Raw genomic sequence first — 26,155 nt, 5'->3', positions numbered from 1 at the left:
CTCGGGCAGTGTCAGAGGCCGTATTCTCCGTTATGTATTTCGGTCTTACAAAGTTCAGCTATTCTTAGGCGAGGTTGTGAGTCATTAAGCGTTTTCAGAATGTTTATTTGTCAAGCCACAGGCACTTAAATTTACTTCTGAAGCCAGACAGCCCGCTCAGAGGATTTCTTCCTGCCGCAGAAATTACTAGGTGAAATTCCACGGCAAGAGGTCAGCCCTGCCCAAGGGCTGCCACCAGTTCAAGTTTAAAGCAGTCTAATTTTCAAAGGTGGATATGAGGTGAAAAGAAAAATGTGGTTCCCCGCAGTCTTTTACCACCTGATTTAACTTTTCTGTGTTTCTTAAGGCAGAGACCAGTTGGCTGTAACCCCTCTGAGGGTGGCTGGTGGTTTAGATGCTGAAAGTACTCCCTGGGGAAGCAGGTTTCCCTCGGGTGGGGGGATTATTTCCTCCCAGAGACGCTGCCCTTGCCTGCTCTGTCGTGGGGTTTCTCCCTGAGCTCCCCCACACAGACAGACAGGAGGGGGGTGAGGCTGCTGCCCTGTGCTGGGAGCAAGACAAAGTCAATGTCCTGTTCAGACCCTGCAGCGACAGGGCTGGGGGCTGATGCGATCGAGTCCTTTTGGAAACGCAGTACAAAATCACTATTGTTCTAGACGATGTTATGCCTGTGCCAACATCCATTTTGGTAGACTCTTTGCAAACTGCTCCCCCTTTGCTGTGCTCACAGGAGCTGCCTTGTATGGTCTACGAATGCTAAAATCCTGCCCCATCCACCCGCACGTGGCTGGCATGGCTATGGCCTTCCACGCTCGCTTCTGGGTCAGTAGCACGAATGGGTCAAAAGGCTTCATCAGCCTAATGAAGTAGCTCAATTTGGGAAGATTTTATGGCCTGTGCCATGATTATCACAATACTTTAAAGCACCTGAAAGGTTTCCCTAACCCTTTCAGACACCAAACCAAGCATTTGTGCTTCCCTGTGCACCCCAACCAGCTGGATGCAGGCAGGAAAAAATGTGGAGGGTAGATGTGACCTCTGTGTGGAGGAGGAGAAGATACAGCCTCCAGGAACCAACCTCGTGCTCATTCAAAAGCTGCCAGCCTCATCCTGTCCTGGGCACATCCAGTGACCCCAAATAGGTATGGAAAGAAAGTGCTTCATGTTCTTATAACACATGGATCACTTCTGCAATGTTCCCATCAAACCATGTGAGCTTGCCTCAAATCAATTTGCTACAGTTGTGTTGCCTAAAAGAAATTGCTATGTCTTTGCAAGCATAAACAAGAAATGATAGTGCTTACAGGGCAGTCGGCACTGCTGTGGCCATAGCTGGAATCCAGCCAGCCATTTATAGACCCCCAAATCTACCTAAAGAAAAGGAAATTCTTATTGCAGTTAAACATATATCTCGTAAAGTACAATTATAATTTTTCCATAAATCTACTTTTACTGCTGTATTTTCTGTTCCTGTTTTTTTCTCAGTCATCACAGTCTCTGACTACTGCTTATCTATTAGGGTGGGATTGTGTTTCATGTTTTTCTGCACTAAAAAGAGGGTAGAAGAAACAATACACTATGCAGAACATGGATTTAGCTAGCTCTTTCCTTGTCACGCTTACTGAAAGCAACCCAAAGTCACCATAAAGACACGAGTGCCTTCATCCAGCACCTTGCCTCAGTGTCTAGGGTGCTGGCTTTTACCACATGCCAGGAACATGGAATATTCTGATTTTAGAGGAAAGCAATAAAGGACTGACGGGTGATGAGCTGCAGCTCTGATTTCTGGGTGAAGAAGGGTGCCATGGTGCAGGCTGGACCCTGCACGTCCTCACCCAGCTGGGCAGCAGCACAGGCTGGTGTGCCCTGTGTGACAGCTACCCAGGGAGCAGGCGTGTGTGTGTGTGTGTGTGTGTGTGTTCATGACCCTGGGCTTACTGTCACGAAGCTCTTTGTAGGAGCGAGAACACAAACCAGAAAGATACTCAGCTGTTCTCTGCCTTAGCTTTGGTTTTCTGGATTTTTAGTCATACAGGCTCTGTCACTCTGGTCCAAGCAACGGTCTGACTAATTCACACTGACCAACCATGCCAGGAGTTTCTGTGCTTTAATAGTGGTTTAGTGCTCAGAGATTATTTATCTGTAATACTCCCAATAAGCTGCACCTAGAGAAGAGTATTTCCCCAGACTCCTGCAGCTCCATCCTCTAGGCTGAAGGGCGAAACATGATCCTTTGGCTTCGCAAGGCTCCCATGGACAAAAGTGTTACTTTAAAAACATTTAATGTGTCTCCTTGGAGCTGTGAACTCTGCAGACTGACTGCAGCCTGCACATTTTGACACCACCCTCTTGTGACCCACTTACAGCCCCTTCTTGGACTAGGGGATGGGGCAGAAGGAGGCACCAACCTCTTCCTATATTCCTTAACATCATAAATGCTTTAATAAAGTTTTGCTTTTACCGGAGTGATTCATTCACTTCACTCACATTATGATGTCTTTGACAGTTACAAAGCACTGTGTTTAATTTTAATATATATTAAGTCCCTGGGATGGGCAAGGAACCTGATCACTGGATCCCACTCTTCAACTGAGAGTTTCCAGCAGGGAGTTCAGCAGTTTGGGAGGGAATGGCTCTGTGATGGGGACAAGACCCAGCACAGCGCTGCCACGGGGCCTGCACAGACCCGTCTGCACCAAAGGTTTTGCCCGGAGGGTGATGAGACACTTGACCACAGCCTTTTCTTTGGGTGCTCTGGCTCCTGCTGACTCCAGCAGCAGCTGGGGGAGGCAGGTCTGTCCTGCCCTGCAGAGACACAAAAGGCTCTGCAGTTCCCTTCTTGATGTGGCTATGTTGGGGTCACAGAGGCCTTGCTACATAATTCCTAAAAAAACTGGCAGAAATGGCTCTGCTATGAAGAACCGACTGTTTGTAGTTTGATTTTTTTTAAAAAAAAAAACAAGCCCTCACCTGAATCTTGAATCTTTATAACGGTGATCTCATGTCTCTAGCTGTGGACATATGCCTCCAGGTTTGAGAGGAATGATAAAATCTGTTCTAGGTGCGTCTGTCAGTGGAGATGCCACCAGCAGATGGTGCAAGAAGGCACACGTTGTGTTTCCTCCCGTCTCCGCTTCCAGGAGTGAGTTACAGCTCTGTGAGATGTTATTCCGACCTAAGAACAGAGATGGGGAGAGATTTTTATTTTTATTATGGCTTGCAATATAGCACCTGGCTTCTCATTTGAATTCGAGCCCATAATGGAAAACTGCACTGCCTCTGCTACCGGCGAAGCTGTGGATCCGTATGTTGTATTAAACAGAGCAGCAGGCTGCGAGTTGTAAAAAAAAAAATACACATAAACAGGCAAAAGGTGGGGAAAACACCCCTAATGAGGCAATGGGACCACTTATAGAACATCACTTTTTTCTGCAGTACAGAACTCAGCTTTCAAAGAGATTTGAGGATAAATGTTCTGTTTCAGACCCAGCTGCAGAACCATCTTGCCTTTGGCAGATTTTCAGTGTACAGAACCACACGTTTAGATTGTTATGAACTAATCTGCTTTATCTTTACATTGTGGGTGTAATTATTGTTATTTTCTTAGGTATAACAGATACATGTGTAGCTCTAGGAAGTTCATAGATCACACCCAACTGTGTCTTCTCCTAAGAGAGAGATAAATGAGGGCTAAGGCTGCATACTGCCTGTGGTATCAGGAGCTATACATCTCGATCTCAAAACCAATAAACTCTCCGGCACGGAGGAGAACATCATGGTTTGTGCACTGACAAGCTCACGGTTTGGGGCTTGGGCCTCCAAGCTGTTGTTTGCCTTTTGGAAGCTGAAATAAAAGGGAGCTCATTGCAGGCTTTACCATGGAGTTTATAGAACTGCAGTAATTTCTATTTTATTCCCTGCTTTTCTGAAAGTCTGCACCTTTAAGGAGGTCTAATCTAAAGTTTTTTAGACAAAAACCGGCCACACAGGCTTAGATTTTGGGCTAGGTTTTACATGGCAGAGACTGGAGCTGGAGTAAGTCCCTGACTCCCTCCCAGGTGCTCTCCTCCTCTGGGTTGTCCCATGAAAATGCTCTGCGATCCACGTTAGCAAGAAGATCCCAACCCTGATATGAGACAGTGCCTCTGCTGCTGCCTCACCCCCTCACTCTGATGTTAAATCGCACAAATTGATCCGTTGAGTTGCTAGAAACCCGGCCAAGCCCCGGAGAGGTACCACTCTCAAAGGGACTGTAGTTCCACAGTGGCCAAATTGTTCCCACGTCCACCGACACAACAGTATCGACGTTAAAAACGGGCTATGAAATGATCTGAGATCCTCTGAAACCAGATGTAGCTCGTCAAGCAGGAATAGTTCAGGGTTTGTGACAGTCCCAGGCTGTTTGCTGTGGGAAAAGCCAGATTTTCTTTCCAGTGTAGTAAAGTGAGTCAGACAATTTGTTCCTGTGTTTCTGGTTGTGAAAGGGGGCAGAGCTTGCACAAAGCGTGGCTCAACAAACAATAAGAGGCCTAAATATTCATTTCTATTCCTTCTACCTGAAGCCAGTCCTGTCTTGACATTTTATATTAAGCATTTTTATTTCTGTCAATGGTTTCTTACCTTTCCTACCGTAGGACATTTGACTGAGTATCATATTCCTGAGGCACAAAATAAGTTTTGCTAATGTGAACAGGGGGGAGCCCAGCGTAGGCTGCAGCCCTTCCTGCGTGGAGGTCCCTGGTTGATCTGAGCCTGTTGAAAGAGCACATTGTCTGTGTACGATTTGCACAATGTTCACGAAATTCCCAGAATAATTCTGACAATATGGGCACCCCGACAGATTTATAGGCCTATCGCTTGATATGGCTGCAGGGTTTAGAAGCTGCTATAATTTATGTGATTCAGCAACAGCTAGAGGTTGTGGAGGTTTTTTCCTGCAGGGTTTAGTGCTCTGTACTGGAGACTTCCTTCAAGAGTCCAGAAATCCCATCTCTGGGGAATCTGCTCTTTTCAGGCATTTCATATGGTTATTTTTGGCTATGTCTGTGGAGATTTCTGGTTTCCCAGTGCAGCTATTTTTATAACATATGGCTGTAAAGTCTATAGTATTAGACATAATTTAATCTTGCATGTTTGAGTGTCTCAGGACCGTACGTATGCAATTACTGCCTCTTGCACCTGCTCCCTCTTTGGCCTGTATTTGAAACACTTCCTTTACTGTAAGAAGCCGAAGCTTCGGAGGCTTCTAGACAACAGTTCCTTTATTGAGCGTGCTAAGCCGCCATAAATATTTAATTAGGTGTTGCTCTATTTTTAGAGAGATACAGAAAAAAAATTTAAAAAAAAAATCTCCATTTCCTTACATTTAACCAGAACATTTTCCTGCTGGAAAAATTTCCCTGCGTTAACTAGTGACAGGGAGCCATATTTTAAGCGGGTACATAAAAATTTGAGAGTGTGAAAGGCTGGTAAAGAGGAGATTTCACTCAGCTGAGGGTTCCCTCCTGTAGTTCGTTGGGCTGGTGGGTGCAGCCACTTCCCAGTGACGGGAGCTCCTGCTTCTCCTGTATTTGCTGTCTAAAAATAAATCATGGCTTCACCGGTATTTTTTATTGCTCATTCGCAAATCAGCTAACGAAGCTGTCCTGGGTATGCCAAGTGGTGACACTGTACCTTCAGATACAGGGATCACCTGGACTGTAATTGCATATATAAGAAAGCAAAGGCAGAGGTGTGACTGTACTGCCAAATTTAAAAAAAAACAATCAGTTGACGGAACTACAGCTGAGATTTCACCCACCCATTTAACAAAACAGGTCTCCTAGGAGGGTTTGTTAAAATCAGCTAATTATAAGGCCTCACATCATGCTCTAAACATTACCTTGTGTCATTTGGCTTGAAATTGCCTCCAGGAATGCACAGTAAATACCAAGAATGAGTCCTGACTTCTCCTGTAGTTCTTACACTTCAAAGGCAGTTCCAGTCTTGCTGCCACCTGTATTAGAAAGTTGGTCTGATTACCTGGTGTGGGCAGCCCATCTCTGCCGTGTCCTCAAATTCTTGTCCTGTGGCTTCCCACCCAAACAGCCTCATCTCCTTGACATCACCTCTTGTCATCTTGCTGATTTCTGCTCAAGAACCATTTGAAAATTCCCCTGTCCTTTTCAGTGGTTAAAAAAAATTTAAAAAAAAAAAAAAAAAAAAGACAAGATTAAAGGACCAAATTCTAAAATGCTCTAACTGCACTGACCTCAAAACCACTGTTTGTCAGCACAGAATTAAGTACACTAAAATCAACAGCAGCTAATGCTTTAATGAATAAAAAATTTAGGTTTTAAAAAAATATCATGCTTTATATATTGCAAACAGTTTTCCATCCAGGTGACAGAGGGGAACCCTAACGATCACTCAACCAGAATGTCTTATAATTATATTGACTTTGTCTTTAGAAGCCAGAGGGAACTACTTTATGAGTAAAGATGAAAAATGAAGTATGTATGGCTTGGTTAAAATAATGGTGATGGGGAATTAGGAAGTAATTTGTGAGGATGTTAAGGGAGAGAAATTACTTAGAGCAGGATAGGGGTTATACATAATCAGATGAAATTACCAGTAGAAAAAGTAAAACACATTCAGGAAGAAGACCTGACACAGATCTACGGGGCTGCACAACAGACTCATCACAGGATGACACAGAAGCTTCTCTGAACGGGAACATGTGGAAACAGACCCCACGCTGTGGAAGAAAGGGCAGGTAGAGTTTGTTCCAAATGGGTGCTGACTAAGCGTTCTGAGAGGTACTTCATGTATTATTAGTTGTGTGGCAGATGCATTTGTTGATTAAAACAATCATTATACCTATTAAAACTGAGTTGACTACTTCATTAGCCAAATAAAATGTAATACACGGAACAAAGCCCTGTAACTCCCATGTGTAAAGCAGTCTCAGGAAAAATACTGTTAATGTCTTCCCTCTTTCACCCAGCTACTGCACCTGAAAGTTAAACCACCAGCCTGTAAATGTTCACAAGCCTAACTTTAAACCCAAAGCTAGGCCTTCTGAAGTCACCGATGCTGTTCCTAGGCACAAGTAAACATGAAGCACTTGTACATGTGGAATTAGATTCTCAGATTGTAAAACCCTTGGACATAAATAGTCTTTTATCACATTTGCTAAAGCAGATTGCAAACCACGCACTTGATAGGGTGGATTTTCAGTGAAATGCTGTACCAAGAAGTAATAAATGGCCTCGGTCAAGCCATTTGACTTGAGACCTCTCGGGATGTGCTCCCATATCAAACACAAACTTACCTGGAGCAACTGGACTCCTGCCCCTGGAGTTTATTCCAGTCTGTTATTGATTCAAGGTCCAAACACTAAGAGATTTCACCCTGTCTCATTACACCATTCTGTTACCGCCACAGTCCTGATTGCCCAGCACCTTCCAGCTCACGGGGAAGTAACTCCTCAGCTGGCCACTCAAACTGGCAGTGATTTAATGAAACATTATTAAACAACCAAGCAGTGACACGACTTCTGAGCACCACCCACCTGGATAAGACTTCCTTACACGTGCTTGTCTCATACAAAAGAACCTCTGTCGTCCTGAGTGTCTGTTAACTGCAGGGGACTTAAGGTAAAGTTCACTAAGCAGAACTCGGGTCAGGAAATGCAGCAGCTTTCACTGGGAGCTCAGTATCTAGCCAGCTTCGAGGCTCTGTAAATCCCACTAGCCAAGTAAATAAATCTTTAGGTCAGTATATACCTTGAGAATCCGAACCTTGGCTCCTTGGGTGATGGGCCTGCATGTGTGCAGGCATACGAGGGTATTTTACCCTGTAAGAGAAAGCAAAATGTGTGTGGTAAGCATGTATATGATATATAATTCCTGCCATAATTCATATACATATTTAGGGATATTGATCTGCAGTAGTAATTCATGTAGCAATGTAAAACGCATCCAAAATGACTGCAAAGAACTTTTCAAAATAAAATTGCTTTTAAAATGCTGTTTAATCACTAGGCTTCCAGATTTTGTTCTAGCACTAAACATATTTTACTCAGCAAATTGCAAAGTTATACGCTGCTGTATAGCAAATGCGAAAAAAAAAAAGAGTACATGAGTTGTGAGGGAAGTGCCCGAGGAGAGGAGAATAAAATATCCACAGATGTGGACAGAACACAAGCAGTGCCAATACCTTTTGAAAAATGCTGTGGATGTGTGGCAACCATGCAGTCTCGTTTGCTTTAGTATTTAGCAGACAACACGGTGCCACAACTAGGGAAGGCAGCAGGAGTCTGTCCTGGGGTCCTTCTGCTCTGTAGGAAGAGTGCTCAAATTTGGGGTAACTCAGCCCAAGGTGAAGAGGTGCTAAGGCCTAGGAGTGGCCATGGCTTAAAGTCAGTTATGAAAGTAATCCTATAAAATATCTTACTGAATAACTTAGAAAATCTTTACAAGAGTTTTCCAGTGGCATCACGGATGTAATTGCAATAAACAACCGTGGTTTAGCTCAACAGGTTTTTCTTTTAATGGAATTGCTAACATCAGTGCTGAGAAAGTGTGACTGTCACATGGAGTTCCTTAGTTCTCAAGATAAAAGATGAGTCTTTAAAAGATTTCTGGCCTTTTGGGGCAATACTAAATGACATAGCATCACAGTATATAGACTTAAAGTAGCCAATTCATGTTTGGTTAGAAATATTTACTACAGTGACGCCTCCATCATGTTTCTCCCATCTCGTGCTGTCCAAATCCTGCCAGAGGAGAACTGTGAAAAATATAAAACCTTATATGGAGTAAATAAAGAGCAATTTTCAGAGCCAGATGAATTTGTGAAATATGGAAGCCATTGTATATGTAAAGAGAAGGCCTCATAATTCACTGCAAGTGAAGCCACAAATTATGGAGGCCTTTCATCACAAACAGAACGACTGCGTGTTCCGCAGATGTTCGCTTTGCTGCAAGACTGACATTTAAAATATTTCAGTGTTTTTACTAAAAAAAATTAGAAGTGCACTTCACTTAGGCCAGTCACAGAGAGCATCTACTCACGGGGTCACAGGGGCCTGAAATTTACTTTGATAGATTTCCAGAGGAAACAAGATCTTTTACAACCTCTCGTTAGCTTGATTGGCAAAGATTTTTTTCTTTAAAACAAAAACGTTATCAGCAGCCTGGCAAAAAAAAAATCTTACTTTTCTGCAGAAAGGGGCCTTTGTAAACCGTGATGAACCTATAGCTACCACAAATACGCGACTGACAACGAACTTATTTACTCTCAGTCATCATCAGATCAAATCACTGTGACATTGCTTAGACATAAAGGTTTCTGCTGACCTTCTGCTACAGCCCTGTTAGCAAACCTCTGCAGGGCCCAGGTTAAAGAGCACAACGGAGTCACCTATAGTTCTTTTCCCACACACCATCCTTTGAGCATACTGGTCCCTGTACCAGGATTTTTTGCAGCCTCGATGAAAGATACGATTTATTGCATTCTTCATAGCCGCCCTGGTAAAGCTTTTTAGCTCGATCTCACAGGAGTTTCGAGTGCAGTCCTAGGTTTATGAGTGCCAAAAACCGCGGGAGGCTTGTGATACAGCTGGTTTATGCATTTAGAGAACGGGGCTCAATCTGAGAGGCACCGTCCCCAGCGCGTTTGGATGCAGGGCCGCGGCGGCCGGGCACGAGGCGCAGGGAAGCTCCCAAGGCCGCAATGGCAGCGCTAGGGCGGGCGAGGGCCCTTCCGCAGCGACACACACCGTGAGGCGGCCGCCAACACCAACCGGGGTTTCGGAGGAACCGCCACAAACCCGCCCGCCCGCTCTGGCCGCCAGCGGGCGGCGGCGCCGAGACTGGCGAGGGCCGCGGGGCGGGAGAGGGGGCCCCGCAGCGCGCACCTGCCCCGCTGCCCGCCCGCTCTCCCGGCGCGGGTGGCTGTGCGGGCCCGGCCAGGCCCGGCGGCGCGGGGCGGCCCCGGGGACCGGAGGCGCGGGGGGGGGGGGGGGGAGGCCGAGCCCCGCCCCCGCCGCTCCCTCAGGCTCGCGCAAGCGGCGCCGCCGCGCGCCCTTCGCTGTGATTGGCGGAGGCGGGGAGGGGCGGGGCTAGCGCGGGACCAATCCACCGCCGCCGGAGGGGGGTGTCTCGGCCGAATGGTTCCGCCCAGCCGCCTCCCCCGCCCCGCCCCTCCCCTCGCGAGCTCGAGCCCTTTGGCCGGGCCATTACCAGCGCCCGCGCGCGCCCAGGCAGGACCCCGCGGGCTGCCCGCGCTATTGCCTGACGGCGGCGGCGGAGGCGCGGCGTCGACGCTGCCGGCGGGCCAGCGCGGAGGTGTCGCTCGGCCGCCGCAAGCCGGTGCGAAGCGGGCCGCCAGCGGTCAACCATGGCCCTTCGGTCTTGGCGGGCGCCGGCCGCGGCTTCCGCTCCGGCGTTTGAGCGGGGCGGCCGCGAGCGCCTGGGCGCGAGGAGGGGTGAGGGCGCGGGTCCTGGCGGCGCGGAAAACGCGCCAAGTTTCCCGTGGTGGGGAGAGCGGCGCCGGGGCGCCCCGCGGTCCCCATGGCAACCGGCGGGCGGCGGCGGCGGCCCGCGCCGCGCCAACATGTAGCGGTGAGGAGAGGCGGCTCCGCCGCGGCCGCCATCCGCTCCCGCGGGCCCCGGGCCCGGCCCGCCGCGCACGGCCCCGCCGGCGGGCGAGCGAGCGGCCTCCCGGGCGGGCGCGGCCGTGAGGGCGGGCGGCGGGGGGCAGCGGGCCGGGAGCGGGGCGCGGGCGGCGGCGCCGCCGCCGGGGAGGGGAGGCGGCTGTCAGAGCCCGGGTCGGGGGGCTGCGGGGTGCTCCGGCGGCCGTCGCTGCTTCCCGCACTAAAAGTAAATGGCGACTCGTGTGTGTGTGTGTCAGGTGTGAGCACCGAGCGCAGGTTCCCGGCCGCGCCGGCCGCCTCTCCCGCTCACCTGCCCGCCAGGAAAGATGCCCGGGGTCTTACCGAGTGACAGCACCGGGCCTGCGAGAGGGAGCCCCTCGAAGAAGAACAGGCTTTCCCTGAAGCTCTTCCAAAAAAAGGAAGCGAAAAGAGCGCTGGATTTCACGGAGTCCCAGGAAAATGAACAAAAGAGTTCAGAATTCAGAGGCTCGGAGATGTATGTAAGAGTTTGGCTCAGAATGAGTGTTTCTGGGTGTATTGTGAAAGTAGTCTAGTAGCTGGAGAAGAGTTTGCTGTAATGGGTAAACAACGCTGCTCCATCCGCTCATTTAAGTTGTGTATTCTTGCATAAGTATCTGCTTGAACATGTGCGAGGTAAACCTTTAGGCCAAGTTAATCAACCTAAACTAGCAATTCACTATAATGAATTTCCTTAACTCTTTGCTTTTAAGAGAATAAGTTTGCCATACTACGGATGCTTAGCTGCCTGGCATAAACTTTCCAATAACTTAAAGAAGTTAGCTTATTTGAAGTTAATATAAGGTAGTTAGTCCAATGCTGAATTACATAATGATATTAAAACGTAGGGTTTTACAAAATTAGTTTTAATAAAAAATACTGGCTTTTAAAGGTTATTCGTGCTGCAAGTAAAGGAATCGGTGGCGCTGCTTACTGCCGTTCATTAGGGTGTTTCAAGCCCTGAGCAAATCTGACAACTCATTTCATTGCAGATAGTGAGGAAAAATTGCTTAATCATGATCAATTATAACAGTGTTGGACACTTTAAAATTTAGTTCTGTTGCGTAGGTAGTGTGTAATCATCATTATAACTCTATATAACATGCCAGTTTCAATGGTTCCTTTTTTTTTTTTTTCTCTTTAATGTTTTTATCCTTTTGGTTTGCATCTAGAAGTGAAGTGATGTGAATCCGAAGCAGGGAACAGTAACACAAAATATGTGCCAGACATGTTTTTCTTACTGCACCCTTAGGAATGAACAAAGAGCATACAGAAGTATTTTGAGAACTTTTTTGGTTCCTTAAATCCTTCTCCTAACACTTTTTGCAAAATGTGTATTGGATTTGCCAGATTCTTGTAAACCTGTGCTTGAGTGCCCAGAGTAGCCATATGGAAGATTCTCAAAAACACTTTGACGTGACTTTGGTTTGTGTATGTTGGTTATTAATTCTGTAAGCTCGTTCTGTAAGATGGTAATAGCCAGGAGAGAGGTATGTGTGCGTACCAGGAGGGGTCATTTGTAAAAATCGCCTCTTACTCGCTGTTTTATCTTTAATAGTGACCAGGTTGTTCCTGCAGCACAGCCTCCCTCGCTTGTTAGCTGTGAGAAAAAAGACAACATGTTGCCTTTTGTGGGCTTGAACAATCTGGGTAACACTTGTTATCTGAACAGCGTACTTCAGGTAAGATCCCCACGTTCAGGGGCCTCGGAGCAAGGGTTGTCTTTTGTTTAAGCACAAGTGGATGAGATTAGCCGTTTGATAGGACATAGATGTCTGGTTGTAGTATGAAGGGAATGTGGGGGGAAAAAAAAGATGGTACTGCAGGAAATGGATGCACCGTAGGTTGCCTTGATTGGGTGAGTTTTCAGTTTGCATACTGGGCACCTCCCTGCTATGAATAATCCTCCACGTTTGCATGCTGTGCAGCAGCCTTGGGAGATGCAAAGCCAGTTTGATCGTAAATGTGGATATGTATGTTGAGTAACTTCTTTACCAATTAATCTCTTTTAAACTGTTGCTTTCAGGTACTATACTTTTGTCCTGGTTTTAAAACTGGAGTAAAACATTTATATAATATAATTTCAAAGAAGAAAGAATCTTTGAAGGATGAAGGAGAGCAAAAAGCAGACAAGGTAGTATGTCTCACAACGTGTTCCTTGCAGTTTTGTAAATGAGGCTGCATGCTGAGAGTGTAATGAAAATGTAACTAATTTCTTCTGTTTGTAAGAAGTTTTCCAGTATTGTTTTCTACAATGCTATTTCAGATACATCTGAGTTATTTTGAACTTGTGTTCAAACTTGGGTGTTCAGAGTGGCTGGGAACTTGTAAGCACAAGTCGAAGTTTAACAGGAGATACCAGAAGATACCTCACCATGCTTCTCACTAAGATAATCATGAGACAGTACTTTGAGTGGATGGAAATTGGGGTTTGGGCAGAGATGGTTTGGATTTTTAAAATCGTCTGGCTTTTATATTTGTTTTCTACTGGCAAAAGAGCAATATATTGTCTGAAACTCACCTGCTTCTTACAGCAGACAAAAAAAAAAATCTGTCAAATATCTGTTAGAAAACTAAGTGAGGGCAGGAGAGAAGAAGTTTAACTTGTTGTTACAGAAAAAACTGCATGTATTTTTATTCTTTTTTATGTTATTGCAGGGAACTTGTAAAGAAGATCCACTGGCAAGTTATGAACTAATCTGCAGTTTGCACTCACTGATTCTTTCGGTTGAGCAGCTTCAAGCCAGCTTTCTCTTAAATCCAGAAAAATACACAGATGAACTTGCTACTCAGCCACGAAGGCTACTAAATACCCTTAGGTACAAATTATCTTAAACACCTTGTCGGAATTTTCACCAGAAGTTTTGAGGCCGTTGTCATTGTACAGCACAGCATTGGAGACTTGGGGAAGGTAGATGGTCTTAAACTGGGGGCATCATTATAGGAAGTAAAGGTGCTTTTTGTGTTTATTGTTAGCCCTGTGATATCACAAATTTGGAAGTAAATTTTAATTTTGTAAGAATATAATTTAAATCCAGCTGTGGATTAAAAACAGTACCTAGCTTTACGTAGGTAAGTGTTCTTCTTGACCTGGGAAGGAGTGCTGCCACGAAATGTGAGTTTAAACACGTAAGGCTGTAGCTACCTTCCCCCAGCTATCTGTGACAGAGAGGATTTCTCCCTAGGCCTGGAGAGGATCCTCACCTGCTCTTATATCTAAACTCCCCAATTTAAATATCAAATCATGTTAGCCACTTAGCAAAGAATAACTCATTGTTTCGCTCGTTTATTTTCCTTTTAATAGAGAGCTCAACCCTATGTATGAAGGCTACTTGCAGCACGATGCCCAGGAAGTTCTGCAGTGTATCCTGGGTAACATTCAAGAAACCTGTCAGCTACTGAAGAAGGAAGAGTTGAACAAACTGCCCGTGGAAGAGCCTACAGCTAAACCAGAGGAAAAACTTAATCAAAATACTGAGAGCAATGGAACTGGCAGTGCTGCTGAGGAGGAGGATAATGTACCAAGTAGCCACGTAGGAGAGAGAGCTGAAGACAAGCTGCTCAAAGGGAACGGGAAAAGAAAAAGCGATGCTGAGGGTGGCAACGCCAAGAAAAAATCCAAAGTATCAAAAGAGCAAATTGCAGCAGAAGAAAATCAAAGGCAAACCAGGTCAAAGAGGAAAGCAACAGGAGAAAAGCTAGAAAATCAAACCGATGCCATTGCCAAGTGTTCCAGTGAAAGCGAGAGTGCGAAGCCAACACAGAAGAAGTCACGGCTTAGGTTAAACTGGTTGAAGTCTTCATGCAAACAGCCCAGTATTCTGTCAAAATTTTATAGTTTAGGAAAGTTAACCACAAACCTGGGGTCCAAAGACCCAGGGAAAGAATTTGACGACTCTGAGCTCGAAGAGTCATCTGTAAAGTGTAAAAATGGTAACAATATTAAAGAAGAATATCATGAACCAGCATCTCCTGTGGAAAGCCGTAATGAAAAAGGAACTGAAAAAGAACCAAAAAAGGAAGGTTGGTGAACAAGTGTATGGGCTTAAAATTAGTGTGATTAAGAAATTACAATGCGGTGGGAAGTCAGCTTTCCGACTGCACAGCCAGTGAAGCTCCCTAAATGCAAAATTACATTTTCAGGAATTGAAAAATATTTTTCAATGAAGGAGAATTTATTTTTACACGTTTGTAACTTTTTTTTTTATAACCTGACCTGTTTAGCTTAGATCTTAAGGGATATTTCTCTAACATTACGTAATCATTGTACAAGATACAAACCTGGCAATATTTTTTTTTTATTATCACTAATTTTTGTCATCTGTAGAAACAGCAAGTGAATTCAAGATGTAAAGGAAGATTACTGTCAGGAGCAAACTGAATCAAACCCCATTAGTTAAGGCTTTGTCTCCCAAGTCTATACAGACAATATCCTCTCCTTCCCTCCCTGTTCTTCAATCCTTCCATATTTCCAACCTTCCCAAGAACTAGGAAAGACCCCGGATGTGTTAGATATGCTCATTGGCTGATCCACCCACCAATTCTTACAAAAATCTGAAGGAATGCAGAATCTTTTAAGATCTGCATTTCTTCAGCAGATTTGACTAAAATTGGCCAACAAGTTTAGAAAGTAAACTGAGAATAGAAACCAGGCAAGCCCACAAGTGTGCTGTTCCTCGAGGAGGCTGACAGTCCGTACTAAGGTAGCAGCACACTGATGGCAAACACAGATTTTTCCAGAGTGTGACACTGTCACACTTCCAAGTATAAAACAAGAATCTAATCTTAAAACAGAAGTTAAAAGTTTGAAGGCCAGGAGAAAGAGGCTTCTGATTTGGTTACAAGTAGGAGGTATTTTGAAAATAGCTGGAATACCTAAAAGACCCATGTCTGTAACACAGTAATTTTGCCAAGGACAGCCAGTTTCTCAAGTGTCTTTTGAATAAAATGCATTTTGATAAGTGATCTGGCATGTACTTTCTCTAGGTACAGAGCTGGCTGTTTTTGAACTAGTGGAGAAACTCTTCCAGGGCCAGTTAGTACTGAGAACAAGGTGCTTGGAGTGCGAGTGCTTTACTGAAAGAAGAGAAGATTTTCAGGACATCAGTGTTCCGGTGCAAGAAGACGAACTTTCTAAAAGTGAAGAGAGTTCTGAAAGTAAGTAATTATCGACAAGGGTCGTGATGTATGTCTCTCTTTCAGCCAGCCTTTGAGGAAGGACAGTGTCATAGTTATCGAGGAACACTGCTCCTGTTTGTGCTGGTTAAACTCGGAGGCTGTTCTGTTATCTCTTGTCCTGATTATCAGCGCTGCGTTTCCAAAGTCTAAAGTTAATGTAGACAGATCCACACTATATTAAAATTCTTTTGGATCTTAACACATAACATGGACTGCTTACAATCCTTCACTTGCATACGTGTTTTCCTGCTTATAAATAGCTATTTTCTTTGATTTGAGTCTTCCCTTTCTTCCTGAATAAGAAATTATTCTGCTTTTCTTCATTTTATAAGAAATACTATGCTTTTTTCGCTCAAAAATAAAAGAAATGAGAAACCAGCTTTTTTGTTAATTTACTGTAAAAAATAATTTTTTCCCGGTATTTTAGACTGTTCTTACTTTAATAGCATTTATTTTATATTTGTAGATGTTAGTTTTGTGGTATCTTTCACAAATTTTAGCGATCTATACATAGTTTTTCATTATTTTCAAAAGTAAGCGTGGCAACAATGCACTTGGAAATTCAGAATTTTAATCAATCAAGATCAATTTTTAATTAACAGATTAAGTCCCGTGGGCTTAATTTGGATCAGCTTTTACTATTTTTGCCCTCCCTGTTTTGCTGAAAGACTTAAGAGTAAAGTGTGTGGTGGGGCTCATGTGTAAAATGCTGCTGACAGTGTAGGTGACCTGATCATCAGTGGTGTGAAGCTGTCCGGGGAGGCAAAATGTAAAAAGCAAAAGAGAACTTTCTGGTTATTTTGGAAGTTTGCCTTAATGAGTGAAATTCTGGTCTCAGATACACGCACCCGATTTCCAGACATGGCAGCAAAATTAGGACGTGTGATCTAAAGGCAAGCTTGGGAAGACAGTAGATTTAAAGTAATAATAGCTATTAGGTGATATTTCCATCACTTCCTGAAACGATTCAAAGATTTGGGTACATTTTCATACATATTGTACGTTCTTTACAGTGCTGATAGTAGTTTTTGAATGCGTCTTAACTTGACATATTTTGTTTTGTTGTTATTCTGGTGGGATGCATTGGAAATGTAAATAATAGCGTGCCTGTGAATGTAATGATTCTCTTTTATAGTTTCTCCAGAGCCAAAAACAGAAATGAAGACTCTTAAATGGGCAATTTCACAGTTTGCGTCAGTGGAAAGGATTGTGGGAGAGGATAAATATTTCTGCGAAAACTGCCATCATTACACAGAAGCAGAACGCAGCCTTTTATTCGATAAAATGCCTGAAGTTATAACAATTCATTTGAAGTGCTTTGCTGCTAGTGGCTTAGAGTGAGTATGCAGATTGACTCTCTTACGGATCGGTGTGCTGTTGGAAGGGAAATCTTATCTGAAGAGATTGAAAATGTTTTGTAACTTTTCCAAAAGCAAAAAGCAGATTTCTGGATTGAAATTAACTTCAATCGGTGGGACACAGCTCCTCATTTCATAAAGCCTTTCTATTGTTACAAGTAGTGGCAAAAATTATCTCCGGGGGAATATTCTTACAGGAGACTTTGTTTACTTTTAATATCACCTGTCTGTGGGAGTTCAGAGGCAGGTTTAAGTACTTTAGCAGAACAAGTAATGAGAACAAAACTGAATTTTATGGTCACAGCAAGTAGTACTTTGGTCTCTAACTGAACGTGAGTGCTAAAATTCAGGGGAAAAAAGCAGAAGATAAACATTCTAGAGAGCTAACACACAGTACAGAAATCCTTTAAAATACAGTAATATCAGTGTCATTGATGTTCAACTGCTGAGCGATTGGTTTGATGTTAAATACTGTAGGAATCCTTACTTTTTGAAAGCGATTATTCTTACGAGAATGTTCTTTACCTTTATTCATACTTAGGAATTTAGGGATTTCCTTTGGGAAGGGAGTTAAAAAACCCCAAACAAACCACCAAAAAAACACCCCCGGACCCTACAGTACTGTACACAAATGAAAGAAGGCCATGACACTTTATATGCAACATTTTGCAGTAAACTCTTTCTCCACTGAGATTCAAATAATGAAAAATAACAGAAGGGCTTCATCAGGAAAAACTTCTCTTAAATTACAAAATCTTATCCCAGTTCTTCAGAAAATTGTTACTCCATTGATTGTGTTCTTGAGAGTGACGATACAATATTAGTAACACTTGCAGCTTGGCCTGTATTTTCAACTTCTCCTGGTATTCACTGAAACGTAACTTTTGCTGTCTGCATTAGCTTAGCGAGATGCAGCAAAAGGAGGTAAATTTGTGCTGGTTTCAGCATCGCTCGAGTTGGCATCTGTTCCAGAGAGCCAAGCACACTCCTCAGCTGCAGCCTGTTTGGTGACCTGATGGCTGGGCGTCGTTCAGAGCCCGACACGGACCTGCTTTGTGCTGGGCAGCAAGTTATTTAGGCACAAATTAGTTTGGCCTTTTATCCGCCGAGTTCCCTGTGCATTGCGTTTCCCTGTTGGTTGGCTTTAGACCTTCAGAGCCACCATGCCACTTCATGCATGAAGTCTTCATGGAATTTAGTTTGTATTTGTCACCGGTGTTTTAAAACTTGATGTGTATAGGACCTTTGGCAGCACACAGATACCAAATAAAAGTTGACAGATGGTTCGTTAGAGGATGCTCTATAAGCAAGTGCTGGTAACTGTGGTCAATATAAATAAGATTTGTAAAATAACGTGTCAAGAAATATATTAAGATACTTTTACAGGTAGTTTGCTAAGATTGTTCAGACTAGATGTCTCGCTCTGCCTGTTTTTAGCATTTAGGAGTATCTAGGCTTCTGACCAAGTCAAAAGGAAACTGTCTCTGTCTGCTAACATCTCTTCATACAAGTCTAGGATCATAACATAGAAAATTGTCTTTTCATTGTTCTACATAATATTTAACCGTCACAACAAGGCAGAGAACAAGTTACACACTTCTTAAAAATCGTAATGCTATTGCTGAGTAGCCCTTGATGCGAGATGGCAGGCTGGTAGGATTACAGGCTATTCAGAAAAATACAACCCAAGATGTCCACCTGAAAGTAGACCTGCATATTATTTCAGTTTGCTCCCACATTTGCTACTTTTTTTTGTTTCTCTGAGGAAGTGCTTGCAGGTTACCCAGCCATCTCCTGAATCACTTACCTCTTCTGTCCTGGCAGGCTTCTGGTCCTTGTTCAAACTACTCAGGTCTATACCTGGGGCAGACTGAATCCAGTCTCTTGTGGTGTTCCTCATGTGTCCTCTGAATTGTGTCATACATTTTCTGCCAAGTGCTGGCAGCCAGAGATTAAGGAATTAAGAGTGGGAAGATCAGATGTAGAACTGGAGTCAGTGATGAAGCTGAGACTGCTTAGAAGATCGTTTCCCAGTTTTTTGGCTTGGATGTTTTATCTTGGACAAAACCCCGTCATTTCTAAACGTCTTGACTTGGAGTAATAAAGCACAACTGCAAATCAGGTGGGGAAGAGCTGAGGTTTCTAAACCAAAGCACTGGCTTATTCATTAGTATCCAGAGTCACTTATGGTTTTTGAATGAGCTCTGATGGAGCATCCCTCAAATTTGTAATATTTATCGTAAACATGAGTTGGCAGTGGTTTACCCTAAAAGTAGTAACAGACTGTTTTGCTGACCTTAAACAGACTTTTAAACTAAGAATCCTCATACAACTTCTTACCTCCCATAAAAATTTTGAAATCTTGTCTGCTTCTCAGTTGTGCTCTACTGAAGTTTTCCAATGACTGAGTCTTAAATAAATGAAATGAAGCAGAGGGGAATGGTAATGTAAATATTTGCAGTTAGTAGGGATTTGCTTCATCTTTTCTAGATACTGGCTTGCAGAGTGTTTTGGGTTTTCTGAATAAAGCAGCCAGTGTGAAAATCTACTTGTCCGGGGATGAGTAATTCTCTTTGGCAAGTGTGTGTGTTGGGGGGAAAAAAATGCTAGGCCATGTGTGCTCAGACTGCAAAGCTATTAAGAAGAAATGTGTAACTGGTAAGATCTAACCAAGCATTTCCACTATATAAATTTAACAGTTGGTGAGAAAATGAAGAGTTTTGTCTCGTGAAATGGTTTCGTTGCAGTCACATTTACTAACGAGTGACAGCAGTGCTTATGCCACTGGAAATCTTTACGTGGAGTATTTCACATCCTTATGTATTAAAAGCATTGCAGTAAAATAGCTTAAATCTTTAAGGGTCTGTAATAACTTGAGGTGTTAATTCAGCACAGGGGGTGAAGTTCCACTAATTTATGGCCTCAAAAGATGCAGTTGCAGAAATCGAGTTTGTTGTGTATGAACTACTGTGCATCAGTCAGAGGAGGCAGAGTACTTGGCATGCAATTTTTCTGTCTTCAGATTCTTATCATTAAGAAGAACAAAAAGCTAATAGGAAAAGATTTCCTCTCTTATTTCCTCCTCTCCAAATCTTTCTGATGCTGGATCTCATTCAGAAGAAAGGTAGAGCCTGTTTTTTAATGTTTTATGTTAATATGATTGTCATATAGTGTGCTTGAGTGGAACTGGATTTCTGATCTAGAGTATCAGTAAGCAGTTTCTCTGTTTCTTGACTCTCTTCTGAATATCTCTATTTCTGGCTACTCATAATAGGGATTTTCAGAAGATTTTAAAGTTTTATTATTTCTGATGCTCTTTTGTGTTTCTTTTGGTGTAGTCACATGTTTATGGCAAGCCTAGGTTTAAAATGGGATTTCAGTTAATTAGACCTGAGTGACTGAGGACCTCTGTGCGTGTGTAAATGTATTTTTGTTTATAAGGGTTTATGGCTGTGAGCATTAGTGAAACGTTTAGAAGCACAGCAGAGTCAAAACCAAACCCAGTAAAACAAAAGTAATAGTCTGTTGCTGCAATTACGCTTATACAGTTATGCCATATCTGCAGTTCCCTTGGATTAAAGATAGTTATTCTTTCTTAGGATAAAATGCAAGTTGAGTAATAGTATTTAGCCCTTTGAGACTGAAGTTTTACAGGGTTTGTCTATGTTCCCCTAAGTTTTTCCCTACAACACCCTAACAGTTGAGCAAGGCTGAATCATCGCTGAAATCTCTTAGGACATCCTAACATATCCTTAAATAAAGGGGTTAATTAAATTGGGCTGATGCAATATGTAAATCATCTGCAATCAGAATCCTTCAAGAAGACTGAACACACAATAGTGATGTAAAAGTCCCAAGACTTATTTTCTTTTCAAACTCTTTAGAAGATCCTTATTATAATGAAAGGACTTAAACTTTTCTCATGGTAAATTTCTGCAATATGAACAAAATGCCAAATATTTCTGGAATACAAGGTGCTTTTCCAAAGCAAAGCAGCTAGATAATTGTTTAAAAAACCTGAATAACATAGGGCAGTTAATAAAGAATCCCTCATAATAAGAAAGTGTTAGTAACTTATTAATCCTTAGATAACCATTGCGTTACCATTGGCAGTGTACTACAGTGCACCAAGATGATCTGAGAAGAAATACTTAGTTTTTCTGAGTGACATTAAAGCTACATGAAAGTAAAATAAGATTTGTGTGCCTTTACTTAGTAAATGACTCTTTTGAGAGGTTTGGGACAAAGAAAACCAAAACAACCCTGGTTACTTCAACCTTGGATGTTGAAGAGGTTTTTGTTTGGTCTTTTGTTTAATCTGGAAAGCAGGATTGTGTCTGGGAAGAAGTGCAAGTATTCGGGCATAGAGGCACGAATGATAACTGCACACTTAGGTTCTAACTCCTTCTATCATGTGTATTTAGAAATTAACCTCAGTCAATACTTCAGAAAAAGAGAATCTTTTATAATAGTTAAAATACATAGTTACTAGTCTGTAAGATTTAACATTATACGTGATCGTAAAAACGTCTTTACTGAACAGGGGGGGCCTGGGACAGATGCTCATGACAAGCAAGTTGAGTGTGAGATTTGAATCTCCCGTTGAGATCGCCCCTGTCTTTTTAATAGAAGAATATAGATGCAGCATACGGGCCACTTAAAGCAGTATTTATTGTGAGCTCTTGTGGCAAGAGGTCTTAACTTTTATCTTTTTTTCTAAAGGTTTGATTGCTATGGTGGACTATCCAAGATAAACACTCCCTTACTGACGCCTCTCAAACTGTCCCTAGAAGAATGGAGCACAAAGCCGACCAACGACACCTACGGATTGTTCGCGGTGGTCATGCACAGCGGCATCACGATCAGCAGCGGACACTACACAGCTTCTGTCAAAATCACAGATCTGAATAGCCTGGAGTTAGATAAGGGAAACTTCATCACTGACCAAATGTACGACATGATTAAACCAGAACCACTGAACGAGGAGGAGGCGAGAACTGTCGCTGAAGACTACGACGATGGTGAAGTCTCCTTCAGAGTCAACGGAAACACGCAGCCGGGTAAAGTTCTGAACAAAAAGAGTATGGAGGCTGTCGGACTGCTTGGGGGGCAGAAGAGCAAGTCTGACTGTGACCTGTACAACAACAAACCAGCTAACCCCGAGAAGTTTCTTAACGTAGTTACTGAAAGCAGAAACCCCGAGTCCAGCAGTAGTAGCGGGAGCGCGGAGGGTGGCGCAGAGCACGGCGAGCAGAGCGGCGCCGTCTCCAGCGGACTGGAAAACAAAGCCCTCTACGTACTGCAGAGCCTCAGAGAGTATGAAGGAAAGTGGCTGCTCTTTGATGATTCTGAAGTGAAGGTTACGGAAGAAAAGGACTTTCTGAATTCTCTTTCTCCGACGTCGTCATCTACATCAACTCCTTACCTACTGTTTTATAAGAAAATTGTAGAGTGATGCTGTATTTTGACTGTAAATATTAGGGATTTGCGTACACCTATTGGTCTGATTTGCATCAAAACTACCTGGAAGACACAGCTGTTTTGTTTTTAAAGCTACTGGATCATGTTTCTGGTCTTTTTGTTTGGTGTAAGTGGCTCAACTTGAATTAACAAACCGTGACATAGAACTTAATTCACATAATAACTTTTATGCGGGAGAATAGTGATATTACCTTTTAGAAATACCAATTTGTATAGTTCCTAAATGATGCCTACAGTACCCGGTAGTGGTTTTAACACAACTCTAGGTGTCAGACATGCCTATTGTATTATTAGCTGCTTTTTTTTTTTAAATAAAAAGTTATTTGTATTCATATCCTGAAGTTAATGTATATTAACTAGCAAATTTCATCAGAAGTTGTGTATTTTTGTAACTTGGGAAGTAATACTTCATATTTAGTCTTGGGGTAATCGACGTGGTTTATTCTCCTTATCCAGTTCTATACCGCTTGGTGCGACTCGAAGCACAAGAAAAGGGTCTTGTAACCTTGTTTAGTGTATTGGGAGGAACTGAACTTAATAGAAATGTTGGAATGGTCTAATTTGCATCTTGTTGCATAGCTGTTAAATGGGCAAAGTGTAAATAGGTGTGATTAATACTTCAAACCAGGGGGAGCGTGTAGTGTAATTAAAATAATTTTGTACTTTTAAAGAGTAAAGCCCTCTAATATGCATATCTGTTTGGGTGGGTTTGGAACTTAGTGGTGATCTTATAACAGTTAATTTGTACTTTGAGCTCACTGCAGTGTGGGAAAACGAAAGCATTTGGCTTTGATGCTTTGTTAAGAATGTATATATATGAAATAAAAAATTTATGATATGCATCTGAGATGACTAGATCAGACGTTTGTGTCTGGAGATGGGAAAGTGGAAGGTAAAAGTGGTTGGGCACTGGTTCAAAAGGCTGGGAAACTGTCTTAGAGAAATGGAAGGTTTAAAGTGCTTTAAAAGTAACATTCTGGTTTTTAACTCCTAATTGAAGGCACTCCATGAAGTTGAACTCGATGAAGGTTCAGAGACAAGGGAAAGGGAAACAGACTATTGCAAAACCAAGTGAAATCTGGCACTAAATACTAGAGATTAACATCCCCAATCATCGATCAGATGCTAAAATGTTAAGGTGAATCCTATACACCGCAGGCCATTACAATCTTAAAAATAGGACACAAAATAGGATGAGTGTTTACTTCTGCTGTCACAGAATGGATGGAATGACATGTAGTGCTGCTGCAGAGACAAGGAAAGATACACAACATGTGGGTACGCCCTAGTTTTCTGGATATATTTAAACATTTTAAAATACAAATTCATTTATTTAAAGGAAAAGCCCTGGAAACCTCTACCTAGTTTATTCTGCAATAGTTTCTTACGATCTTTTATGATAATGTAGTATAAACACCGAGGTAATTCAAGATAAATAGTGTATTTTCCACATTAGGGTAGACCTCTGATTTTTGTAAAGGCCTTGATTTTGCAGTATATCCTAGATGTTGATGTATCACTAAAGAATGTTTCAGTCTAGAAAGCTTGTTCTGTTAATAGAAAACAGTGTAAGAAAGGCTGGACTAAATTTAGAGTTGCTTATAAACTCATGCTGATTAGATGTCTGTGGCAATTATCTTCTGCAGAGAAGAAAAATCTGGGATTACGACTGCACTAAACCTTTCCCTCTTCCAAAGCATTGTCACCATAATAAATAATTTCATAGTTAAACCAAGAAATAGCTACATTAAAAAAAAGGTAACTGTAATCTTACCTTGCAAGGGTAGGCAAATCACATTACAGAATGCTATTTTTTACTGCCTGCAGTATGGGGGTTGCTGAATTTCAGCCTGCAAATGAAAGTTTATTTTTCCACACTTGACCCAAGAGTTATCTTTTTCATTCAACTGCAGGAACAGGAAATGTTCCAAGGAAACAAAATACGGTTAAATTCAACAAAATACTGGCTTACAGTGCAACTGAAGGAAGACCCAGCTGTCTTCCATCACACTACACAGCTCGAGAGAAACATTCTTTGTAGGCAGCTGAACAGAAAACAATCAGCTGGAATATGCTGAAGGAAAAAAAAAAAGCCAAAACCAAACCCTGGCATATAGAGAGGGAGTGTGGGGTGGGTTTTCTGGAGATTTACTCAAGTAAAGCACTTACCACCCTTCCTCAATGAGTAACTTGCCCCAGTAACCAACGTCCTGTATTGCACGTGGCCTGTAGTTTCAGAAGGTGGCTGCCCACTCTTAGCCCTCCGTCACATCGCACTCCACTTTGACACTACTGAGCTCTATGGACTGATAACAGGTCAGATTTATGCTGGCATGGGGCCATCCAGTAAAATCAAAGGTTAGACAAGATTTGGATTAAAGCAGATGCTTTTCTAGCTAAAGGAAACAGTATAAAAGGACAGCTCTAAATTAAGGTTTCCTTCTTTCTTGGCTATTGGGATTTGTTTTCCCTTTGTCACTGTAAATCTTTTGCGTGCCTCTTCATACAAACCTCCTGCAAAGCCTCCCCCTTTCTTAGTATTTATTCTATGTATACCTCTCCCTTTCTTAATATTTTCCATTATGAGAGTCCCTGACTCCCATACGGCTTCCAAAGCCTTGCCAACATCCCTGGGCTTTGCACCAGGGCTTTGAAATGTCTCAGCAGAGGGATGGCAGGGAAAAGGCTTGGGTTAGAGGAGTAGTTTTTCTTTATGCAAGAAATTCCATGCAGGCTTTGCTGTGTTACAACCCGTAACACAGAACGAGTCCAGGATTACTTGTGTTCGAGGGAAAGGGTCAGAGACGGGCACGCTGAGACAAGCACCACACTCATGCTACCAAAAAGCACCACTGCTATGAAGCTGTTGGAACAACAGAGCAGGGGAGAAGGACCAAAAATTGGCAATACTGATCTCCCTTCCCCACCTCGGCCAGAGCCAGCGTGCCCTGCTGGGTACCCCCCACCCTGCCAGGGCACCTCTGGGACACGGTGCCCTTCCAGCCCTGCTCAACCGTAAGAGCACAATCATCCTGCCACAGCACACAAACAGGCTACTACTAACTCAAAAGAAACATGAAGAATATAAAAGACCCTCCCTGCTGATGCAAGGAGAGCAGGCACTTGCTTTAGGTGAACCCCGATGAAACACACACACACACACACCCCCAGCACCTTCTGGGAATGAGTATGTTAGAATTGAAGGTAAAAACGGTTTAGGTTTCAAAAGTCAAATACAAATTGGAAGTGATGATGTATGATTGTTTGCTATCTTAAAAGCTCATCTCATATATAAAACCCTTTTTGTATTATATATTTTTTATATATATATAAAAAGTATGTTTATCAAATGTGGCTTTTTATATATACATGTTCATAGGTATCTGTATGCATATTTAAGCCTATGTATGCTCCAGGAGACCTCAGAGCCGCCCCCCAGGGCTGAAAGGGGCTACAGGAAAGGGGGGAGGGACTCTGGATC

General features: G+C 42.9%; 2 protein-coding genes across 10 annotated transcripts in view; one reads left to right on the top strand and one right to left on the bottom strand.

Moving 5' to 3' along the window:
* The window catches only part of KANK4 (KN motif and ankyrin repeat domains 4), a 37,135-nt gene extending 27,160 nt beyond the window's left edge, over positions 1-9,975 (bottom strand). For 8 of the 9 annotated variants that reach the window (XR_012633661.1, XR_012633662.1, XM_074906077.1 and 5 more), the window contains exons 1-5: positions 9,342-9,422; positions 7,767-7,837; positions 5,882-5,995; positions 4,621-4,752; positions 2,971-3,175 (exon numbers count right to left, since the gene is read on the bottom strand). The gene's annotated coding sequence lies outside the window, so the exon portion shown is untranslated. Of the gene's footprint in view, positions 1-2,970; positions 3,176-4,620; positions 4,753-5,881; positions 5,996-7,766; positions 7,838-9,341; positions 9,423-9,901 lie in introns of those variants that run through there. The other variant, XM_074906074.1, reaches the window with a different exon arrangement.
* A 506-nt stretch (positions 9,976-10,481) lies between these two features.
* On the top strand, positions 10,482-23,509 carry USP1 (ubiquitin specific peptidase 1). The gene is made up of 9 exons (XM_074906071.1): positions 10,482-10,607; positions 10,897-11,135; positions 12,216-12,339; positions 12,684-12,791; positions 13,316-13,476; positions 13,962-14,680; positions 15,644-15,814; positions 16,971-17,172; positions 21,916-23,509. The coding sequence occupies exons 2-9, from the start codon at positions 10,966-10,968 to the stop codon at positions 22,646-22,648; spliced, it is 2,388 nt and encodes a 795-aa protein (XP_074762172.1). The 5' UTR covers positions 10,482-10,607; positions 10,897-10,965; the 3' UTR covers positions 22,649-23,509.
* The last annotated feature ends 2,646 nt before the right edge of the window (positions 23,510-26,155 follow it).

This window comes from Athene noctua, chromosome 5 (genome assembly GCF_965140245.1).
Source record: "Athene noctua chromosome 5, bAthNoc1.hap1.1, whole genome shotgun sequence".
In the NCBI taxonomy this organism is placed as follows: domain Eukaryota; kingdom Metazoa; phylum Chordata; class Aves; order Strigiformes; family Strigidae; genus Athene; species Athene noctua.
This window is presented reverse-complemented; position numbering and strand designations above follow the sequence as displayed.